The sequence below is a fragment of the Pezoporus occidentalis genome, unplaced genomic scaffold (genome assembly GCF_034315485.1).
Source record: "Pezoporus occidentalis ecotype Australia unplaced genomic scaffold, CSIRO_AGI_Poc_V1 ctg171, whole genome shotgun sequence".
Taxonomy (NCBI): Eukaryota; Metazoa; Chordata; class Aves; order Psittaciformes; family Psittacidae; genus Pezoporus; species Pezoporus occidentalis.
In genome coordinates, this window is record NW_026913543.1 from 1,692,808 (window position 1) to 1,708,731 (window position 15,924).

Sequence of the window (15,924 nt, forward strand, 5' to 3'; positions counted from 1 at the left end):
TCTGCTCTCATGAGACCTCACCTGGAGCATTGTGTGCTGTTCTGGTGTCCTCAACATAGAAAGGACATGGAACTGTTGGAACAAGTCCAGAGGAGGCCACGAGGATGATCAGGGGCTGGAGCACCTCCTGTATGAAGATAGGCTGAGAAAGTTGGGGCTGTTCAGGCTGGAGGAGAGAAGGCTGCGTGGAGACCTCATAGCAGCCTTCCAGTATCTGAAGGGGGCCTATAGGGATGCTGGGGAGGGACTCTTCATTAGGGACCGTAGTGATAGGACAAGGGGTAATGGGTTCAAACTTAAACAGGGAAAGTTTAGATTGGATATAAGGAGGAAGTTCTTTACTGTGAGGGTGGTGAGGCACTGGAATGGGTTGCCCAGGAACCCCTGGTGGGGTTCAAGGCCAGGTTGGACAAAGCCTTGGGTAAGATGGTTTAGTATGAGGTGCCCCTGCCCATGGAAGGGGGGTTGGAACTTGGTGATCTTTATGTCCTTTCCTAACTATTCTATGGTTCTATGATTCTGTGAAACACCACAACAAGTTAATATTCTTGTGATTTGCTTTCTTTGAACCAGTTCTACTGAGAACACATCTTGCTGCCCTTGCTGTCCAAGGGCAGTCTGGGCTTCATTCAACGGTAAGTTCCGAGAAACCAGACAGGAAGAGACAATTTGTATGTTCTGTGGACACCTGTCTATTTAAGGAATGAAAATGAACTCATTTGAAGGGTCATAGCTTAGTGTCTGTGGAACAATCTCTGTGGAAGAATCTCAATGGAATAGGCACGTCAAGATTAAACTGGGCACAGGTCAATCTTTCTATGTTCATTGCTGCTATGGCAAAGAATCCACCCTGTTAATACGAAATCTTCTTTAATAAGCTATTTTCAAATTACAGAATGGAAAAGGTTTTATTTAACTTCTGTGGTCATGACATAACTCTGTCAGAGAAGCTCGGGTATTTGTTGCTCAGCTAGGCCTGGAGCTGGGAGAGCTAATGATTGCCTTTATTTCTGGTTAAGTGCAGTTCTAAGGGCATTTTCAGCCTTCACAACTTCCTCCCGTCCCTTTTAATAGATCTCAAAACAAACCTTTTAATTTTCACAAGATCTTTTCTTGTGACCTTTAGAACGTATCAAGGGTTTTCTTAAGTATGACACTACAGGGTTCTTGAACTGAGTTTTGGGGGGCATATCCTCACAGGACTATCACTCTACCAAGGCACCTGTACCGGTGAAGATGTCAGCCTTGTCCCACAGATGTCTATCAATATGACTTCCCAATATTTTCTGATGACTGTAACAGGCAATGACCACTGTTGAGTGAAAAACCCTCTTCATTTCTGTACCACAGCAAGGTGTACTTTTAGGTCAAAGACCAGGAAATGTGTGAAGAAGAAAGCTAAATAGCTTATTATACATATTCTTCTATGCTTCAATTTTGCTACAGAAAAAATGTCATTTCATTTCTGCAGTCTCAGATGTCAGGAGAGAATGTTCCTTGACAAATGGTCTGCCAGTCTGATGCTTCTGCAGAAGATCTGACAGAGACTGTTGTAGAGGTACAGAAAGGCTGTATCACAGCATATTTTTTCATTACTAAAATATTTAATCAGTACCTGAAATCCAAGTTTTATTGCTGATTCCTAAGCAGAAGGAATCGCTAGTCCTACCACTTGGGAAACAATAGTAACATATTCTTTAAATAAAGCTTGGAAATCCCATCAAGCTATGAACTCCTTCCTGGGATTTAAGAGACTGAGGTGTGCTTGGAAACTGCACCAAAACAGCAGCTGACCTTCCAATAAACATATCAATAGCAGCGAGCTCCTGCAAAGTGAACCAAGTCCTTTGCATACAGCGCATTTCAAATACACTAAATATTACCAAAATAACTCCTCAGTGGGAAAGACCTTTAGTTTGGTAGTGGATTTTCTTTCTTAACACCTGTAATTCCAGGAGGTTTGTTTTGTGATATTACACAATTCCCGTCTCCTGACCTCTAGTCTTTGTCCTTGTTGGAAAAAGGCTTTTGCTATTTTGGCTCTAAAATGCTTGTGAGGTGTCCTGCATTTTTTAAAATGCAGCAATGTAGAAGTGCCCAAGGAGAATGGGTAGACTACACAAGGAAAATCTCTGTCACAAGCAGAGAGATTCAGGGGCAAGGTATTTCATAATGCTGGGGAAGACAAACTGAATGCACTTGTAAATGCCAGTGTCAAAACACAAAGACATTATTCTAGGTTTTTGCTCATGTTTGTTTATACAAAGAGTTTTGTAAATATTGATGAATTTAGCCCAGATTAGGAAATGGAAAAGTACAGTAATTCACATTCTCCAAATGAGAAACTGAAATGTATTTGAAAATTGAGATTTCTGAGTTGTTATATAGACACTGACTGTGAAATTAAAGCAAAAGAAATCTTTATTATGTTTTTACTCAAGCACCAGGGTTTTTAACACAAAACTCTTCTGATCTCACTGCATACTAGATGATTGCACTCCTACAGGATGACAGTAGCAGTGTGGAAATAAAGGTCTGCTGAGCAAACTGAGACCAAAATAATCCTTTGAGAGGCATTCAGAAAAACAGAAAGGTAGATGAACAGTTCAGACTCCACCAGCCAAAGAATCTTCTAGCTGGCCATGACCTATTTGGGATATCTTCTTGCAATAAACATTTCGACATTCAACTACTGAAGGAGTCTTTAAATAAGTGAGTACATGCTTCAAGAAAATTGAGAGATTTCTTGACTTAAAGATAGCTAATGCTTCCCTAAAAAATTAAAATGCAACTATATTTTCTGTGCATAAATACTATCTGCTTTATGTGGCAAAAGCAATGCTCCATGCACACTGCATTCTCTAGAGAGGTAAAACTTACAGGGAGGCAGGGAGAAAGTCATGACCATAGACCAAGAAATTGAGATCCATGAGAAGATATTCTGACAGTCAGCTTGGAAATATGCAGGACTCGACTGGCTCTTCCCTTTTCTCCTGATAACTACATTCACTCTCTGGCCTTTTAGAGTTTCTTGTCTCTTTTAGCAACTTCGTCCTCCTTGAGCAGGGAAGGGAGTTGTTTTAGTGAAGGATTTGTGCATTATAGGATGCTGTGAGAACGAGTTACTGCCCCAGGCTGAATTCTTCTCTTTGGACAGAATTGACAGAAGTCTAGAGGCTTTCTTCCCCTTCCACACAGCACTGTGGAAAGCACATTTAGTTTAAAAAGGAGCAGCATTTAGGAATCTGTCAGAATATTTCATTTTTCAGAGCCTTTGATTCCTGTTCAGGGGGTAGGAATTTCACTAGTGGGTGGTCTGCCATGGAAGATGATATTGGAAATCCTGGTTTTCTTTATCATTCTTCAACACTTCCACGGGGAAACTGAGGAAATTCAGAGTGAACTGAATCCCTCTGGATAGCTCAGAAGTACCTACTGGAATAATGATTTTGTGATTGAGCAATAATTGCGGGTGGATAACTTCATCCTAAGCCAGTATAGAACAAGCCCTGCTGCTTGTCTCAGCCTCATTTCTCCCAGATGTCCATAACCCATCTTTTTTCCATTGACACTCATCCAGTCCTCTCTGTTCTGCAGTTACTCACTGGCTTAATGTGCAATCTAAGTATACTTACATTTGTCTTGATGAGTAGGGATGCAATTTGGTTATTTACTTGCAAAATAATTATGTATTTTTATGACAGTGTAAAAGTATAAGTGTCAATTTATTGCTCCTGTTATCAGCATAACATAGTGTGATGCAAAGGAAATCTTACACGACACAAAGGTAGAATGTAAATAGTATTTTCCTCACCACTTCAACAGGGTGACTTACCCTCTTTCATGCTGCCTAATGATCCATGACATTTAAACACTGTGCCTTTAGATTTAGTCTTTATTTAAACATTTTAGTTTAGCAGTATCAACAAGAGACTATAGTGATATAGATTCCATAAATTACCATTAAACTACTTTATTTTTTTTTTGTAATGGGTGTCAGTGACTGTAGATGACGTATATGAGAATTAGGTCAGCTTGCATCCAATTCAGGTTAGACCTGCAGACAGTCTTGTGTAAATATGCAATAGCTAGGTATCTATCTTTATTGACTGATCCTAAAGGTACACAGGGCAGGAGAGTCCTGGGAAGTATTAGGAGGGACTGTGAAAAACTCCACCTAAGGAAGCATGTGGGTGGTTAAGTTATGCCCAAGATTCACGCCAAAAGAGTCTGTTAAAATTTGCCATATCACATGGAGACATGGACTGTTAGATCTCTGTGCAGTTCAAAATTTAGATCTTCAGGCATCCCAAATGCAAAACAATTCTGTAGGTATTTGTGTATTTATGTCTCCAGCTGTAAACCCCCCTAACAGCTTCCATCTCTGCCGAAACGAATGTACGCAGCTATCTGCATTCTGAGACTTTAACTCTTGATGACTTTTCCCTAGTGAGAAATTAATCTTGATCATAGCTCTGCTTACAGAAACAATGTACTTAAAATCAATTGTGTATATTAATTTTTATGTGCAATTACACATTAACCTTCTGCTAAGACATTTTACATGTGCAGTTGCTTTGTTCACATGCAGTTAATGCACAAAGCAGTACTTGTGTTATGGTACTGAACAACTATGAAAATATTTTCAGTGTTAGTGGGACTAACAACTCTACAATGTAAGTAAAGACCAAAACCATTTGCCAAAAGCAAGGAAAGCTCTCAGGGGCAGGAAATATTGAGTATGACTTTATTTTAAACAACAATTGAAATTTAAAATAATGATCTATGTTTATGAATCTGAAGCTTTTAGTCGTGTGACTGTCTTAAATGCCTGGAAAAATAACAATCACATGCCCTCTTGAGAGAATCTGCTAAAGCTGGTTATACAAACACTTGAATGAGATGCCAACTCATGCAATTTACTGGATTTGTTGATTAAGCCTGTAACGTTTGCACAGATTATTTTACTTTCGATCTGATGGATATGTTTCTGCTGAGGTAAAACTGACCTCATACCAAGTCTTTTTAGAAGCAAACAGATGCTTGTTACTTGCTAAGATTTCAAAGGCTCTATTTCTATGAGACAGTTTGTCAAAGAAAAGCCAGCAACAATATTGTTTCTGCACATTATGCTTACATTTATCTTACAATAATAAATATTTATTGTATTGCTGCACTGACATGTTGTTTAAAATCTCATAAAACAGAATTGTGTGAATAGTCTTCCATGTTATTTTTGTATTATACAGTATTGTAATTCTAGAATTAGAGTTTCACAGATATTAATTTCTGGTCTCTAAATTACCCTGAAATACCAAGACGATAGGTGATGCTCTTATGAGGTTAGCATCTTGAACTCTTGCCAGTATACGAGAAAGATGGTTTAGAAGGTTAAGTTAGTGCCTAAGTAAGCAATGCCTCCCCCTAAGCCAATACAGAACTCAGAGCCCCAACCAGCTGCTAGTAGCTTCTATGCCCTTTGCAGCTAATGCCTTCTGATGCCATCTCATCCATGTTTACAGTTTGGTGTTCTCTTAAGTTCCCAGAAATGACAAATAAATAGGAAATTTTAAATGTTTTTGGTACTATGGAGTCCTGCTGTTTCATGCCAGGGAAGGGGTGTGTGAAACAATCCTTGTCTGTGGCCTTTGGAGTATTTTCTGATGAAAGGTCTAATAGATATGTTAAAGATACTATTAATCCAGCAGTACTTCTGTAAAACCACAATGAGATGAGTTTGAACTTTAACTAGTGACTTGCTCGTGCATTTTGCTTCTATTGTCTTCATGAGAGTCATAAGAAGATATGAAAACTCCATCTCCCTTCACCATTAGTCAGCCAAAAGGCACTTGGGCTATGCTTCACTGAACTCAATACCCTCTGGGCCACATCCTGGTTACTTCTAGTCATTGCTTTTGCAGGGATTAGAGCTGACTGCATCAGTAGTTCATCAGATAAAGCCCTTACCTGAAATCCTGCTGTTTATTTCAGTTCAAATGCCTGGCTGCAGACTTCTCTAGGGAAGGGTTTAGTTTCCTCAGATGTATGACTACTGAATGCAACTACTGCCCTTGGGAAAACATTTAATATATTTATTGCTCTATTTGGTAATGTATCAAATGAGCACATCTGATACCTCCCTGAGGAAAATTCTTCTCCCATATTCCATTATGATTCTGCATGCACTACCTTCCCTACTCCCCCCCCCCCCCCAAAAAAAAAAGGAAGAAAAAAGAGAAAAATTTGAAATTTGTGCAGATTAAAAAATGCTGAGTAACACTACAGCCAGGGCACATTACTGACAGACCTCCTGTGAGGTTAGAACCAGCCTCTGGGTTCAGTGGCAAATAAATTTATAATGCTTTAAGATGTCAGTATCCAGAAGGGTGACAGTTAAGGAGGGAACAGGACTCCAGTCTTCTTTACTTGTATTTTCCAAGAAATACATACTGACTTTTAAAACTGGCTCTGACAATGCTACTCTTGGAAAGGAAATTATTTCTACCTGTACAGGTGTAACTGAAGTCCTAATTTCAGGTACTTCGTGAGCAGTTCTTATTGAAGATGAATGACAAAAGTAAAAAAAGAGCAAGACTGACACTGCAGTTGTAGGCCCTGTAGAGGGAGTTCCAGTATGGGCTGCAAAAAATTCCTGGCAAACAAGAGATATTCCACCACTACAGCTGTTTCTGGGAACAGGATTGTGGAGCAACAGAAATACATGGCTAATATTTTGGACTCTGGTGTATTCCCTGCTGACACTAAGATGCCAAGTAGAGGTGAGGAAGGGCAAGGTTGCAAATCCAGCTCTTACCTTTTGTTTTAAATAAAACCAGCATGAGGCAATAACTGTTCTGCTGGTCCAGAATTATGGGATTATAAAGCACTGTGTTTACAGACTATCCTGCCACAAAGGTGGAAAAACATCTCTACTGTGCTTAAACATAAAGGGATTTCCCAGCAAAAGGGAATTTCCAGCTTCCATCTCAGGCACAAACAGCTAGCAGAAACTGCCCTTAGCTCCATGGATCCAGGTGATGCTGCAGAACTCTCTGCAAAGCACTACAGCAAGGGAAAAGACAAGTTTCCTTCACAGAGGGTGAAGTTTATTAGGATAACTTGTAGAAAGGAGCTAATGCAATTTAATAACTCTAATGATGGATATATATTAATGTAGAGGAGGGCTTGAATGATGAAGTGGTGATGTTTTTCACTAACAGGAGGGATTTTCTTTCTTTGAAAGGAAAAGGTTAGAAATCTGAGAAAGTCTGCCTTCCTTTTCTCAGACCACAAAGAATGAAAAGTTAAGGGACATTTGTCCTATAAATACTTAAGACTTGTATACCATTAAGAGCTGGCATGTCTTTTTGGAAAAGAAGAACGCTCTTAGAAGGGGATTTTTCCTTTGGCCTCCATTCCCCCCACAATGCTGGTACAAGAAGTGCAGACATAGACATTCTGATGTAAGGATGTTTATACCACAGTAAGTCATGTTGTCTGATATTGGAAATGCCATGCTACTTCTACCTTGGAGTCTCCATGATATGGAAGCTGTACCTCTTTAGTATAGTGGCATAGTATACACTATTACCATATACTATGGTATAGTCTATTAAAATAATACAACTTAATGCAGCTTTTGCTAATAGCAATCTACTTTTAGATAAATAGCAATTTATCTAGATTTATCTAAATCCATATAAACCAACCACTTCATCCCCAGTAAGTTTTCTCCATTTCTAATGCATCTTTTATTAACAAACATTAATCATGTGTAGGTATTTCAGGATGCTCAAAGACTGATCAGAGCTCTGTGTAGCTTCAGGGAAAGGGTAAAGAGTTTGGTAATTCAAAACAACTCAGGCAGCAAAGAGCATGGGAAGACTCTTTCCCACTGAGCCATATTGCAAAAGGGTACAGAAAGTAACATGGCATGAAAATGTGAATAAGAACCACAAAGAACAAGTAAGATGAAGGGCATGAGGGTTACACACACCATGGGAGGGATCCCATGGCAGTACAAGGTGAAGCTAACCACACTTGCAACAAGGAGGACCAGTACAAGAAACAGCAAGTCTTTTTATGCAACTGAAAGAGAAATGAGGTCAGTGAGTTCAATGAGTTTATCTTACTCCACCACTAGATGCTTGCACTCGTGCACTGTTTTCACTTTTATTTACATAAGAAAGGTCTACAGTAAGTTACTCTTGGCAACATGCTCATTCCACAGATCTTGCCTGAGCATGTGGGAGAAAAACATTTATTTTCAAAGCCTTCAAGTCCTCAAATTCTTACGAAATCCTTTTCTTTTGAAGGAAATTACACTGGCTCAGACCTAACAAGAATTATTCAGCTAATCCACCCGTGGAAATAACCAAGGTTTAGGTTATATCCTTTCACAGTAGGATCTTTATGAAATGAGAAGATAGCTGACTTAGGAAAGAGCAGGACAATGACCAGAGGTGAGAGTTTTTTCTCTAAGAAAAAGATACTTAGAATGAGATTTATGTTTTCACATCAGTTAATGATAACATAGTTCTCCAAGGAGAATTTTTGTGACTAATTTTTTCCTCAGTGAGAAACAAGTCATACTTATGCACCAAAATAAAAGGTAAGTCAGTGTGATGGCCACTCAAAATATTTTTTCTATTCTGTTTTTTTCTATTAGTTTGTGACAGGAGTTTTGAAATGAGCTGTCATTCTGGTCAAAAAAAAAAACAAACCACAAAACCAACCCAAAAAGCAACCCAGAACTTTTTCATTCAGTAAATATCCCTTACAGAATATTTTGATATATTAATTGTTAAGCTAGAAACCTGCTGTAATCTTTCCCACAAGTAGTTGTAACTTTCTTACATCTATTCAGCAAAAAAGCAGTTATTGAAAGAGAGCTCCCACGCCAGATCTGCTATGAAATGAAGCTGAATGCTGTTGGTGTAAGCTCCATTTCTGTAAGTAATAATGCAGGAAAGCAAGCTTTTCCTTCTTGAAGACAGCAGGGCTGCTATACTGTTTCCTCCTATGATGGACAAAGTAAAGGCTGAGAGAGAAGGGTGTTGGTATATGTGCTAAGACTTGAATGGAGTATGCCATATTTCAGCTCTTAATAAGGCCTAGTTGCAGGAAATCAATAGGAAACTCTTACAATATACACCCATTCTTCTGTTGGGTGTTATCTTCTATTGTCCTTCATGGATCCCCTTTGGAATGGGCTACCATGGAGGATGGACTCTCCCGCAGCTGCTGGATTGGATTCTTCCTCATTGCATAGTGGAGACCTCATAGCAGCCTTCCAGTATCTGAAGGGGGCCTATAAGGATGCTGGGGAGGGACTCTTCATTAGAGACTGTATTGATAGGACAAGGGGTAACGGGTTCAAACTTAAACAGGGAAAGTTTAGATTGGATATAAGGAAGTTCTTTACTGTTCGGGTGGTGAGGCACTGGAATGGGTTGCCCAGGGAGGTTGTGAATGCTCCATCCCTGGCAGTGTTCAAGGCCAGGTTGGACAGAGCCTTGCATGACATGGTTTAGTGTGAGGTATCCCTGCTCAAGGCAGGGGGGTTGGAACTGGATGATCTTAAGGTCCTTTCCAACCATAACTATTCTATGATTCTATGATTCCTCAGCAGCAAGGGGTTCTAACAAAAGTAAAGACATGCACTGTGTTTCATGGATTGTTCCTGTATTTTTCTTTATAATGTTCATTGGATGACATACAGAGTTATTCATGGTTCAGGCATTAGGAGGGTGGTGGGAGACATGAATTTGGATGCCATCAGATAGCAGGGAAAGGAACATCAGCCTCCTGTATTATCACGTAAGTGTTTGAAGAACAAGGCCATTGTGTGCAATCAGGGCATTAGGATTTATAAAGCTTAACTTGAGAAAGAAAGGTTATAAATTTTGCCTTCAGGAAATGGTTTTGATCTTTGGACTCCAAACTGGTCTGAGAAAAGGTTCAACAGTTTTGGCTGCCTGAGACTGAACGTGCTGCCCCTAGACACCTCTCTGGTCACAGCAGTTGACTTTCTGGAGATCCAAACTCTCCCCAGACACTGCTCAATGGGCTGCAGACTTTACCCCAGCTTTCCAAATTCCTTTCCAAAGCCAGACACATTAAAAACACACCAACACAGGGCCCTGAACTCTCTGTACCCAGGTACTTCCTTTGGGTCTAACCTCACAGCTCACAGAAGGGCATAGCAGAAAGATGAATCACAGCAGAGTACCTGAAGATGTTTTCAAACACCTTTCTGACTTACACTGCAGGCTCACTGCCATCCCCACCTGGCAATGGCACCACAGCGCATCGCTCAGAAAGCTTTGTAGCTGAGGTGTATTTAAATACAGGTACTGGAGATGCTGATCGTTCCTCAGGAAGGTCTTGGCAGACCCAAGCATGGTCTCAAGGAGTCTGAGCCGCTGTTGGCAGCAGCTTGGCCAGCCTGTGGCAGCACCGGTGCCTCCAGCAATCCTGCCAGTGGTGAGCCCTCCTGTCGCTCAACATCCACATGTGCCTGGGCCCCAGGCTCTTGGACCACGGGCCCTGTACGCGCTGCAGCTGGATGTCAGAGCACACAACACCCGAGCTGGGAGATGCGATGACCTGCTTTGGGTTTTCTTTTTGTTTTGTAGCTGTGAGAAGCTAAATACAGTTCAGCATGTGAAGGTAATCACGCAGCCTAAATGCTAGCTACCCCGTTCCTGTTTAGAAACTGTCAATCAGCCTTTTCAGAAAAAAAAAAATAAAAAAAATAAAATACTTATTTTTGCTTAAAAGCCCCTCTGCAACGATCTGAACTTGAAGGCCGCTCACACCTCCGTTTCCAGAGAGGCGGCTGGTTTGGCTGGTGAGGGCTGAGGAAGGATCACAGGAACGCCGTGCTCAGGGGCCGCCCTCTCTTAGGAGGCACCTTGTACCCGCCCAGCCGCCGCTGCAGCACCGGCCCCGGGCCCGGGCCCGCCGCCCTTGTGGCATCACCGCGGGCGGGAGGCCGCGGCAAGAGATCCGGCGCGCCGTCCCATGGCTCCCTCTGGCGGCAGCGCTGGCAAGCCGCGGCCGCAGCGCTCCTGTCGGCGGAGCTGGGCCTCTGCCCCTTTAAACAGGACGTACCAAGCGCGGGGGGATGGCATGAGGTTTACTGTGTGCCCTGTGGTGCCTCCGAGCAGCCTGCCGGCATGGGGCGGTGGGGAGGAGGAGGAGATGCGCCGAGCCGCGGAGGGCCGCTGCCGCTGGGAGCTTTTCTTTGTCTTTTCTCATTTTCCCAAGCCCCCGCTCCTCCTCTGTGGGGAAGGACGAATGGGTCCGTCCTACCATCATGGCCGCCACCATGAAGAAAGCGGTGAGGGCGGGAGGAGGGAAGGGTGGGTTTTCGTTTCTCGGCCTCTCCCTGCCCCGTGGTTCCGAGGAGGAGGAGGGTCCGAGGAGGACGTTCCTCCGGGCCCCTGTGCTGCCCCCACGGGCTGGGCGGGTTGACCCCTCTCTCTGTGGGGGGCCGTCGTCTCTCGGTGCTAGAGCGGTGCGGCCTTGTCACCTCAGCGCTGTCTCCCGCCCCTCGCTCCGGCACCGCAGAAGTGCCCGTCTGAGCGCCTGCCCCACGTTCACTCAGCCCCGGGCGGCAGGGCCGGGTGTGTGTGTGTGTGTGGTGTGTCCTTCTCCCTGGGCCGCTGCCAGGTCCGGCCAGGTCCGGGTTAGGCCACGCTGAAAATACCGTGGTCGCTTGTGTGTGAATTAAGGTCTTGGTGTTGTGAGCTTGGCTCTATCGGTTAGGAGTTTGGCCTGTTCAGTCTAGAGAAGAGGAGACTTGAGAGCGAATCTTGTTAATGCAATTCAGTATCTCAAAGGAGGATGATGCCAGACTCCTGTAGCACTGCAGCACATCCCTGATAACCAGCTAGCATAAAATGATGTTGCTCATGGATCTCGTTAACATGTTACACTTAGCCCTGCAGTGATCGTGGAGCAGAGGTGTCTGCTTCAACTGTCAGTGCTGTCAAGGAAACAACAATTTGGATGCCATGGATAGCTGGTGTTTTAATGGGCTGTTACTACAGCCTCTGCCCAGCTAAGTGTGGGTATTGCTGATGTCCTTGAGGATGCTTTTTAAGAAATCAAGTGTATAAGCAGAATCTAAAAGTATTTTTGAGAAGATCTGTAGGAGTAATCTTGTCATGAGATTCAAGTTAATATAAGAAATAAAGTTTATTTTGACCTCTCCTCCTTGCAGGCTGCAGAAGATGTCAATGTTACTTTTGAAGATCAACAGAAAATTAACAAGTTTGCAAGAAATACTAGCAGGATCACAGAGCTGAAAGAAGAAATAGAAGTGAAAAAGGTATATTTGCTTCAAGTATCACTTCCTCGTTGCCCTAACTTAATATTTCAGCTGTAACACAGAAAACAGGGGCAGTGGAATACTGCAAGTAATGCTTTGGTTCTAATATTGGATTTCTGATATTTTGAAAATAGAGAAAGTTAAAGTGGGGAAAGAAGTCATGAGAAATAAAGGCCGCCAGTATATTTCTGCATGCAGTTCATGGAACTCCTTAGTTGTCACATACAAAGCATTGTCTCTATACAATGGCTGTTTGTAGTGTTTGTAAAAGTTCCTGCCTGTGATTGTTCATATTTATTTTTTCTTGAACCAGTAAGGCAGTTGTATGTTACGTTCTTCCTTTATGCAGTGACAGAAATTGAGCATCTGTATTTCCCTTGTCTAGACAGTTAATTACACTATTAATGGCAGATAATAAGTATTGACTAGAAATTTCTACTGGTAGAATGAATCTAATACTTATGCTAAATTACAGCTCTTGAACTATACTGTTAAACATGTTGGTATCATGCTGGCAGGTAGGATTTTTGCTCACAATACAGACTCGCTGACTTCATTTTACTCAACTGGTAACATGACAATGTATCCATTGAAATAATTTATCCAGTATGAAGTGACCACCTTTCTTATATCTTGATAAATAGAAACAACTTCAGAACTTGGAAGATGCTTGTGATGACATCATGATGCTTGATGATGATGACTCACTGCTGATACCCTACCAAATTGGAGATGTTTTCATTAGTCATTCCCAAGAAGAGACACAAGAGATGCTGGAGGAGGCAAAGGTTTGTCTGGGCAAAAGGGAGCTCCTATACTGTACTGGCTGCTGTGGTGCGATGAGCACTGGAGTGGGATAATCTGTCCATCCTTCAACCTCTTACTTTCTAAAGTTCATGTTTGATTTGTGATTTGAGGAGGGGAATGTGCATGCATGGCAAGTCCTAATTGCCATGTCAGTATGCAAAGCCTTTGTTTTGCCTTGTAATGAATCTTACAGCCTGACTTAGCAAAAGGTTGTCAAAGAGTTTATATGTTTCAGGCAGACATGACTCAATTTGGTTTAATGTGACTGGTTAATTTTGTTTTTCTTTTTCAGAAAAGTTTACAAGAAGAAATTGATGTGTTAGAAGCCCGAGTGGAATCAATTCAGAGGGTCTTATCTGACCTGAAAGTTCAGCTCTATGCAAAGTTCGGAAATAACATAAATCTTGAGGCTGAGGACAGTTGAAGGTCTTCTAAATATACCATACAACTTTCCTTGATTTAATAAATATTTTGAGATCATTGTTCCAATTATATTTAGAACAAAATCTGACACTACTTTTTGTTGTTTTGCTTTGTTTTTTTTTTACTTTCCTCACTTGGGTTCCATCTATTTAATGAGAGCTTTCTTATTTTGGTTATTGCAGTTATTTATTTGTTCAGGAAAGCATTAGCTTCATTACTGATGATAAAGCATCAAGATTGGGATATTTGCATTGTATATTAAAGTAATAAAGTCAGGCACGTATTGTAGTTTCCTTGGTCTTGTTGTCCACTCATGAAAGTGCTTAGGTAGAAAACCAGTATAAATAGGGAACTTTTGATTTGCCCTGTAATGGCTGTTTGATTGTATAAGAAGTTTCTCTTATATATGATTCATGATTTGGCTGTAATGCTATTTATTATAATTTTATTTATAATGCTGGTTTTAGCTGCACTCTTGGAAATACTATTCTTTGTCTTTCAATCTTAGTTCAGATAGCATACACACTGTTAGCTCAGTGCGCAGCGTGGCAGCAAGTTGACAGGGGAGAAAGGAGATCTCCTTAAAACCTGCATTGGTATTGAAGAAAAGCTTTTGGAGTCACATTCAGTCATTTACTACTTTGTATTCGACAGTCACAAAAGATGCTGTAACTCAGAATGGTGAGTCTTTAACTTCTAATTTTCTATATCAATATTTTCTATATCAATAATTTTCTAAATCCACATTTATATACCATATTAGTGTCAGAATACTTCATAGATGATGTTGCTATGTCAGCATCGGTCCCTGGAGCTACACCTCCATCACTATGTGGAGTTAAAAGTAATTTTTAAATGTCTTAATTTGCTGACTCCTTACATCCTTCAAATAATTATGTACTGTCTCACTCTAGAAATCTGCTTTTGGACTTTTGCCTGCTGATAAATGTGCTCTTCCATGGAAGTACCTGCTCTTTATGCCTTTGGTCTTAAAAATTAAATCTTAGCATACTGGGAGTGTTGGGATGGGTTGATGCCCACCTACCCCAGCACATCTATTTCAAAGCTTCCTTGATCTGCATGGCAAATCTCCTACCAAAGCAGCAATTTCCCTTGACCAGCTCCACCATCTTCCAGTAGACCTGGCCTCCCAGATTGAGTCCCATGTTCTGAATAACCAAATCCCTGACTATGGCAACACCGTTCTAACCATATTTATAACCTGCCAAATCCACCTGGCCTTTTTTCAAGGTCCTCCCTTTGGCCTGGAGGACTGGTTAAAAATAGCTATCTGAGCTCCAGAGCTGCTAACCACATCTCCCAGGGCACCGGAATCCTTAATGATTCCCAGGCTACTGCTGTCAATACCACTAGCGGGACTTACTAGACCAGGCAGCCTCTCTAATCTGAGCCGCTGGTGGGCAACAGACCTCCCTCAAGACTGGGTCAGGCCAACAGATAGATGCCTCTGTGCCTTTCAAGGTAGAGTCACCTGCTACTATGACCTGCTGCTTTTTCCTCGAGACACTAATAGTAATCCTCTCTACTGGTGCATCAGCAGGATGTTCATTTGGTGCAGTGGGCACTTCCTTGTTAGCCCACTTCAGAACTGTGAAGCGGTTCTGGGTGGAGGTGTCGGATTATGGAGGAAGCCCCTTGCTTTTAATTGTGCTCTTCCTCTTTTTGTTGTATGTTTTTGTTTAGTTTTTTATTTTTGTTGTTGTTACTGGTTCCCAGCTTCTTGGATTAATGCCCTCCTTCTTTTCTGTATGTGCTATGGTGCACGCTTGTGACCCTTGCACAGTTTGGGCCTGGAGCAAGCAGTGCAGCTCCTCAGCTTCCCTGACACCTTTCAGCTACTGACAGTCTCCCACAGCTCAGCCACCTGCTGGAAGAGGGCCTCCACCAGGGTGCACCAAGTGCACTCTCTCCGTTTGTACACCCTTGCCTCAAGAGACCACTTGGGGTACTTTCTACACTCCGAGGTCTGTGCTGCAGCTTCCCCTCTCATCAGTTTTGTCTGGGTGCTGATGCTGTCCCTCCTGGTGCTGCCCCCTGTGAGTCAGCTGCTCGCATCAGCCAAGCTGCTAGTTCCTGGGCAAGTCCTGTCAAGGACTTGAGGCTCCCTTGGTGGCTCTTGCCTCTCAGAATTGAGGCTCCTGGATGCTGTGTATCCCTCGCTCTGGTGTTGAAGGCATTTTCTCTGGAGCTACTCACCTCTGCAAATGACTTAATATATTTGTTCTTAATATAAATAATCAGAGTATGAGATTAGTATATTTTCATGAAGTGATTAATACCTACTTATCATGTGTCAGTTGCGTGGCATCTTCAGTGTAAACCTGGAGGAAGAAAAA

The 15,924-nt window shown here is 42.0% G+C and overlaps 1 protein-coding gene across 1 annotated transcript; it reads left to right on the forward strand.

The window, feature by feature from the left end:
- The first annotated feature begins 11,158 nt into the window (after nucleotides 1-11,158).
- PFDN4 (prefoldin subunit 4) lies at nucleotides 11,159-13,855 on the forward strand. The gene is made up of 4 exons (XM_062613966.1): nucleotides 11,159-11,344; nucleotides 12,230-12,337; nucleotides 12,982-13,125; nucleotides 13,437-13,855. Exons 1-4 carry the CDS (start codon nucleotides 11,321-11,323, stop codon nucleotides 13,566-13,568), a joined length of 408 nt encoding a protein of 135 aa, XP_062469950.1. The 5' UTR covers nucleotides 11,159-11,320; the 3' UTR covers nucleotides 13,569-13,855.
- Nucleotides 13,856-15,924: the final 2,069 nt, after the last annotated feature.

Excerpts from the sequence above, each read along its gene's own strand:
- PFDN4 (XM_062613966.1), top strand. The coding sequence starts at position 11,321 with ATGGCCGCCACCATGAAGAAAGCG. Across the intron at positions 11,345-12,229 it reads CCGCCACCATGAAGAAAGCG|GCTGCAGAAGATGTCAATGT; the intron begins GTGAGGGCGGGA and ends TCCTCCTTGCAG. Across the intron at positions 12,338-12,981 it reads AAGAAATAGAAGTGAAAAAG|AAACAACTTCAGAACTTGGA; the intron begins GTATATTTGCTT and ends CTTGATAAATAG.